Source organism: Patagioenas fasciata, chromosome 3 (assembly GCF_037038585.1).
Source record: "Patagioenas fasciata isolate bPatFas1 chromosome 3, bPatFas1.hap1, whole genome shotgun sequence".
Classification (NCBI taxonomy): domain Eukaryota; kingdom Metazoa; phylum Chordata; class Aves; order Columbiformes; family Columbidae; genus Patagioenas; species Patagioenas fasciata.
In genome coordinates this window covers 74,871,197-74,878,672 of record NC_092522.1, presented here as the reverse complement: position 1 = coordinate 74,878,672, position 7,476 = coordinate 74,871,197, and the positions used below count along the sequence as shown (strand labels likewise).

At 40.9% G+C, this 7,476-nt stretch overlaps 1 protein-coding gene across 1 annotated transcript in view; it reads left to right on the top strand.

Moving 5' to 3' along the window:
* Positions 1 to 438: 438 nt before the first annotated feature.
* NT5DC1 (5'-nucleotidase domain containing 1) overlaps positions 439 to 7,476 on the top strand; it is a 137,644-nt gene continuing 130,606 nt past the window's right edge. Inside the window, exons 1-5 of the mRNA XM_065835827.2 lie at positions 439 to 599; positions 2,542 to 2,633; positions 4,287 to 4,358; positions 5,840 to 5,946; positions 7,282 to 7,361. Of these exons, the coding sequence (XP_065691899.1) occupies positions 507 to 599; positions 2,542 to 2,633; positions 4,287 to 4,358; positions 5,840 to 5,946; positions 7,282 to 7,361 (444 nt within the window). The 5' untranslated portion in view covers positions 439 to 506. The remainder of the gene's footprint in view (positions 600 to 2,541; positions 2,634 to 4,286; positions 4,359 to 5,839; positions 5,947 to 7,281; positions 7,362 to 7,476) is intronic.

Below are 7,476 nucleotides of genomic sequence, written 5' to 3'. Positions count from 1 at the left end.
GCATTGACTGACAGCCCTCACACTAACCCAGACTAATTCCTTTTTTCCGCTCCCACCTGTGCCCTGCTCACCAGGTTTGGCAGAGCACCCTCCAGTTGACTTGCACCTCTGATGAACTGCAGCTGGACGCAATTGGACCCCTCCGTTCCCGCGCCTGTTCCCAAGCGCACGAAGCCTCGGCGGGAAACGTTATTTTTGAAACCTGAGCGCTCGAACACGCCTCCGGGCAGACTGCCTTGCGCTCGCCTTATCCAAACCTCGTTCTCCTCGCCGCGGGCTTTGCCGCCAGGCTGTCCAGCCCGTTCGGAGGGGAGAGATGATCCGGCTCCGCACTCCGACGCGGCCCCGTGCTCCGTGCAGGTGACGGCGGCCCCGCCGGGGCGAGGGCGGGGGACTCCGACCGCCCCGCCCCGCGCCGCAGGAAGCACCGCCCTCTCCCCTTCCTTCTCCTCCTCCTCCTCTTCCTCCTCCAACCGCGTCCCCGCGGCGGTGGCAGCGGTTCGGCGATGCAGGGGGATTTCTCCCTGGCTGACTGCGACGTGATGGGCTTCGATCTGGACCACACGCTCTGCCGATACCACCTCCCGCAGAGCGCACGGGTGAGTGCGGCGCGGTACGGCACGGCCTGGGAGCCGAGTGTCCCCCCTCACCACCCCCCGCTCCGTCCCGCTCGCTACCGCCTGCCCAAGGGAAAGGGCAATTGCCGGGGAGCGGGGCGGCAGGTCCCGGGGGGTGCGGGGGCCGGGAGCCCCGAGCCGCCTGGCTCAGGTACCCATGGAGAAACCTAAAATGATGAACCCAAGTGCACGTCTTGCCAGCCCGTTCCTCGGCAGGCCTCTGCCCGAGCAAAGGACACAGCCATGTCTTCTCTCTTTAAAATGGTGCTTCTTGAAATATTTCCTAAATTTAGCGTCACTGAGGAGAAGGTAGAGTTCCCTCCACCAAATGGAGAGATGCTGTAGGCAGAGTTAGGAGCCCGCAGCACTTTCGACAGGCGACCTTTGCGAACTTTCTGGTGCTTAAAATAAGACGTCGAGCTTAAGGGCTCTCAGCACCTCTTACTTATCCCTGTTGTCGCTGTTGTACTGGCATGTGCTCCCTGATAATCTTTCATTGACGCGTCCTCCTTTGTTGATGTCAGGACTTTGCCACGGAGCTGTCTTCTGTCATGGATGCTCATGGTGTCCCCCTCTCCCGTTTTGTTTGCCTCCATTCACCTACCATACATTTTATACTGCATGGGACTCTCATACTAATAGCAAGATGCTTCAGAATTTGGTATAGAAACAAATGTTTATGAGATGTCCCATTTATAAAAAGGTATGAATCAGTGTGTCCTGCATTGAAAAATTGCATTGCTTCCTTTAGCTGTGGGTCACTTTCTGTAGGGAGGCCTCTTTTGTACAAAAGAGGGTTCGATAGTAGCAAGTTATACAATGTAGGAGCTCTTAAGATCTTGCTGGAATGTATACAGCTCTAGGCTTACCTTCCATGTTCTTTCTGTTACGCCACGCACATTACATCTTGCACAGGCACATCCTTCCTGGTAAGAATTTTGTCTGATGAAGGCATATATTAGAGAGTTGAAAGCTATAAAGACATAAAATAAAACAAATAATAAAAATAACAAAATGGAAAAACAAACGAACAAGCAAAACCCAAAAAACATTTACTGAACTTAGTTCTCTCTTCATCTTCTCACAGAACAGAGGATGACACTTGCCCATTGCTGACAGGCACAGCTGAAGATGCAGTTAGTTCCTATTCTTTCAGTGTTGGCCTTCATTTTAGTCTTTCTCAGATGTTATTCATATTCATTCCAAGAGCGGCTTTTGTAATTAAGGAAAAAAAGGCCAGGCAACAGGTTTAATTAAAGAATAATGAGAAAAAGGGAGTAATTGCTATTTTTATGTGGTCTTTAAGGGCCTAGTACCATCTTCGTAAATGATTTTGTATGACTTTACCAGCACGTTACATTAATAAATCACTGACATATCAGGCTTTAACAGTGTTCTTCTTTATGAACTTATAAACAGTAACAATTTACTTACTAATTCCCTGTTTTCTTCAAAATAAGTTCCTTTGGATAGCTTAAAATTTTCCCCTGAAGATATTTGTTTACTGGTTCAGAATCCACTTTTTGAGTATTGGCAACAATGACACTTTAAAATAAAAAAAAAGAAAACAAACAAACAACTGGGGAAGGGTGAGTAGTGACTAGTCTTAGGTATGTACCATCTCTGTTTCCCAACAGCCTTGAAACACGAAGACAATAAGGTAGAATACTGTAAATTTGGTTATGCTGGACACATTGCACCAGAACTGTCGTATGAACATCCTTATCCGTTTTCCAGCCATGACAAAAACACCCTCAGGCACTATCCCCCCAGTAGTGGAGGCAGCGGGGCAGGGCCCCAAGGTCCCTGGTTTGATTTTTGCATAGGAGGCACTAACATTGTATCTTGCCAGTTTCAAGGGAAGCAGTGTCTTTGGTCTCACTTATTCAATATAAAATTAATGCCTTTATTTTTTCGTTTGTAGTTAATATATGATAGTTTTGCCCACTATCTGGTAACGGAGAAGGGTTATGACAAGGACTTGCTGACTCTAGCTCCAGATAGCTTGGACTTCTGGTGAGTATGTTGAAAATAACACAAACTTTCTTCATAATTTCCTTTATTCTGTAACTGTTACAAAGCTTGGAAAACAGCTTCTCTTATTAGGTCATTGTTGTTATCATTGTCAAGCCCAATAGATAAATCAAAAATTACAGTTTTAAATACTTGTTCGAACAAATAATTGTCATGAGATAATTCTAATGTGGTATTTTGAAGAGAGAAATGACCATCCAAGCTTTCTTTTTGCTTCTAGCTGACTAGGCACAAGGCTTTTAGTCTGACTTACTCTCTTAGGAAACAAAGGAGATGTATAAACTACCTTTAGTTCAACTGGTAAATCCTGTAACCATCAGAATTCAGTAATTTTTGTCTGGACAGGTGTGGTTTTGTTTGTGTAAGGCAGAATAATCCCAACAACCTTCTGAGGAACTGAGGAAAGTTGGCGTGCCAGGAGGTAGCACCTGGATGACACGTCAGACACAAATCCGTGATGCAAAAGGCTGAAATGCAAGCTGCTGCTCTGAGCTCAGTGGCCTCTGAGCAGGAGAAGCCTGAACATTAATCTCTTACAGCTTTAACAGGTTATTATCTAGGCCAGTGGGGTGAGGGCTTGATGGGCAGATAATTACTAAATTTTTTTAGAAGAAACACAGGAGTGTTTTTCGAGTAATGTATGCATTACTGTGGGACCAGTTCAGATCAGTTGTTTTTGCAATTCAGTATTTGACTCGACAGTTTCAAACCAGATTGATTTCAACTTTCGTGTGATAAGCAATGTATCTGTATTTCTCATATTTTGAGCCCTCTGATGGATTAAATTCTTTGTTAAAATCTAGGTATCTCAGCTTCAGTTCCTTATTGGAGCTGGGGATGTGGATGAGCAAGCCCACAGTGCTGGTAGCCAGTGTATCGGTGCTACTCACCCAGATATAATTTGTGAAAGGCTGGGGTCCGTTTGCTGCCTTCATGGCACATCTTCTTTCCTCTGGGTACCTTATATCAGCAGATGAAGGTGGCATTACTTTTTCAGTCTCGTTTATTCATTATTATCCTGGCCACTGAACTCGGAGTTAGCTTTTCAAACAACATAAGTGAATGTAGATTCAATTATCTGTAAGGTACAGATTTACTAGGAGAGTTAGGAACTCTCGTATGCTGTCAATTCTTCACCTTGTTAGCACTGCCTAGTTTGGCAATGTTTCTGATTTACGTGTTCTTGGATATTCAGTTGTCTCATTCAAAATTATGTTCTGCCCCTCTTCCCCTTAATAACTGGTGTTATCAGTTTAGTAATAGTAAGCTGGGGAGTTGCCACCAAGAAAAAAAATATATTTGTTTAATACAAGTGGTTTAAATATCACATTTCTTAGTTGTATATGTTTGGGCCTTAATCTTCCAATGTTATCAATAGGAATAGTCAGTGAACAATGGAACTGGATTTGTCTAGTAGGAATTTGCTTTGTAGGTGAAATCCAGTCCTCATTGTGGTAATATGTATTTGCATATATACAGCATTGTTCTTGTATTTGAAGAGCTGTGATTTTGATGCCTTTGTGTAGCATCATTGTATACCTTCTGTAACTGCATTTCACTATTCTGATCTATAGCAAGGCATTGATCTGAAAGCTTTAAATGTTTGTTTCTTCCTTAAACTAAAATTATTCTTAGTTGTAAAGGCTTGGTGTTGGACATAGAAGAAGGAAACTTCCTGAAACTAGCAGAAGATGGAACAGTTTTAAGGTAATATTGACAATAAGTTTATATTGTTAAACACAAAAAAATTTTCCTCCTTCTGAAAGCCATCTTGCTGTTTTATTAAATATTTAAAATACTAATTTCGGCATACATTCATTTACTAGTTGTAGCTTAAATACTCTTTGGTAATGTGGTGCTCAGTTTTTATTAATGTTACATACGCATTTTTTTCATAATATTTCCATACTAGCTGCTAGTAAAGAATATCTCATTTTTCATAAACATCTAACACTCTGATGGCATACTGATCTTGCAAGTAAACTCACTTTTTCAGTGGCTGCCAATGTACTCTTTGTGCAGTTCTGCTAAGATCCAGGTTGAGGTTTTTCACTGAATCATGATTAACCTGACTCAGAGTCAGTGCTGATGACTAATGCTAATGACAAGAGCACTACTGTCTTTCTACTGTACACATTCAAAATAATTTAAATAGCCTGGGGTAAGCTAAACACAGAAACCAATACATTTGCTTTCAAAATTCTGGTTTTTTTTTCTCTTAAAAGCTATATTTTCCCTTCAGTCATCATTTCAGTTCATCTTTAGTTGCTCTTTCCCTCTTTTCTTTTTTAAGAAGACTTCTGTTTTGAATCACAAATCTTAAAAATAAATATATCTAAAGTATGTCAATCCTAATCCTGTTTTCCTCTTAATTTTTTTATGAAATAAAAATCTCTTCAGTATTTAAGATAGAAAAGTATGTGGGAGAAGGAACTTGAAGATGCTAGGGAAAATCAGATCTCATAGAAAGAAAGAAAGAAATATCTGTAGGTCTTTGTGTATCCTGAAATTCATTTAGTGCCATGAATTTCAGAGTACTAAATACAGATTTCAAGGCTGGAGGATATACCACAGTAAAAGGAAGAGTGATACAAGATTGCTTCTCCTAGCATTGCCTGCATTTGCTTCAAATCTGGAGTCTGTGTCTTCTTTTTGGGGCCCGATTTGATGGTCAAACTAGTTGATTTCTAATTCCTAAAATGGCTTGTACTTACTTCTGTATTATGCAGCTGCTTGTGGGGCTCAAACTAGCACTTTTCTATAGTTCTGCCCTGTGCTATGTGAATGTTCCCAGGCTTCAGAATGATGTATAGGCTTTCTGCACTGTCTTTTATTGTGCAGTGTATATGGATGGTTCAAGTATAGCATGTGTCCTGACACAATTGAGAACGTTCGACCCATACAGAGTGATTGTGTTAGCAGGTGAGGCACAGTAGCTCTGCCCCCAGCCAACCAAACTTCTGTGTAGTAGGGCTTTTATTGAGGACTGTAATGTATATGTTAAAGGCTTAGGTCCTGGGAAGCTTTGAAATTATAATATAAAGAGTTACTTCTGATCAACTTGCATGCACCTCCATATTCAGTTGCAGTGCATTACTTTGCTCTAAGAGTAGTTTGACTGTTTTTAACTTTCTTTTCTCTTTTTGTGTGTTTTTTTTGTAATATAAATAACTTAATGCATCAAATAGGGCAAGCCATGGTACAAAGTGCATGACATCTGAAGAGATCCTGGAGACATTTGGAAGGAGGGAGTGGAAGCATTTCAGTACAGTCAGTGGAATGGTTTCCCGCTCAGGTTAGCAAGTCCTCTTCTTTGAAATTCTTCTGGCCCCTTCAGTGCCTCATAGTGTTAGTTCTTACCACAAATATTTAAAAATACCTGAGCTGAGTATACTGGAATAGGTAAATGTTTTGGGGGAGAGTTGTTTTTATTTTATTTTTTTTTATTTTCAACTGCTAATACTACAATTCAACTTAAATTTAGGTCACCAGTGATAGGACAAATGAGCTGACATGATAGGCATGTTTTAGCTATAGAGATGGGCACATTGTTCCTTGATGAAGTAGATTAAGATTACCAGCCTATATAATTTCAGACGTAGTAGGTAAATCTTAAATTTTTCTTAATTACTGACTTATGACTGTCCGTGTTGCTGCTGGAGGACTAGATGCAGGTGCAAAGAACAGAGCAGGTCTGGAAGCAAAACTTCCTCTCCTGCGATTGAAGTTTCTTGGTTTTGCTTCCTCTCTATTCTGCTTTGAACTTGGTAATTGTGAGTAATACACGTAACATGCTCAGTTAAGTTGCATTGTCCTGTGTACTGGAGATATTTTCCTTGAGATTTCACTGACATAAACTTATGATGATTATTCTAAACTGCAGATAATCATTTGCAACAAGGTAGGAAAGTTTCTGTTGGTCATATAGCAAATGTGCCTTTCTTATTCATTGGGAAGTGTGCTTGGTCTCTCTTGTGAATGTTAATTCCTGTTTTGCTGACATGTTCCTTAAAATACCTAAGAGAGAGCACAGAGAAGATCATGAATAAAAAAAAAAAGTGCACTACTTGAGTCATTTCACGCCTAGGAGGGAATTGTTGAATGTGATTTCAGTCTGGGGGGACATTTGCACCCTCCAGATTTTGCTATGTTTTGGAGGCTCACGTAATAATGTGGGTGTGCTTGCCCTTGGGCTAAGGTACTGTCTGCAGCATGTGTGTGCAAAGGACAAGACTGTGTGTAAGACCTGTTCAAATGGTTGTGAAACAACTTCTCAAACTCTGTGTTTCCACTGCTAGGGAAATAGATATTTTGGAAGAGTTGAGTGATACTGTCCTAACTTAGAACTCATGGTTCTCCCTCATCTCTTCCACCTTAAATTTTAGAACCTTAAAATGTAGTTTTAAAATCTCACTGCCCCAATATATGTGAACAAATTTCAGTTCACATATATGAGCATCAGAAGTGGGAATGAAGGCTGACAAAGATTAGGAAGCAGATAATGCTTGTTACCAGTAAAATCCAAATCAGAGCTTATACTATTATTTAAATGTCTTTTTATTTGTGATTAGAGCATGCAATTCAGATTTCTAAAAAAAAAAAATACAATTGTTGTTTCTTATTTTTCTAGCTAAATACTATTTGTACGATAATTATTTTGACCTGCCAGGAGCTCTCTTGTGTGCAAGGGTTGTGGACAGCTTAGATCAGGTAAGAGCTGGGTGGTTTGAAACCAAGTATTGCGTTATCTTTCTCTCCCCCACCACAATTCTTGCATGCATTATTGAATGCATAGAAATAGTATATTGAACAAAATCAAGGTCTT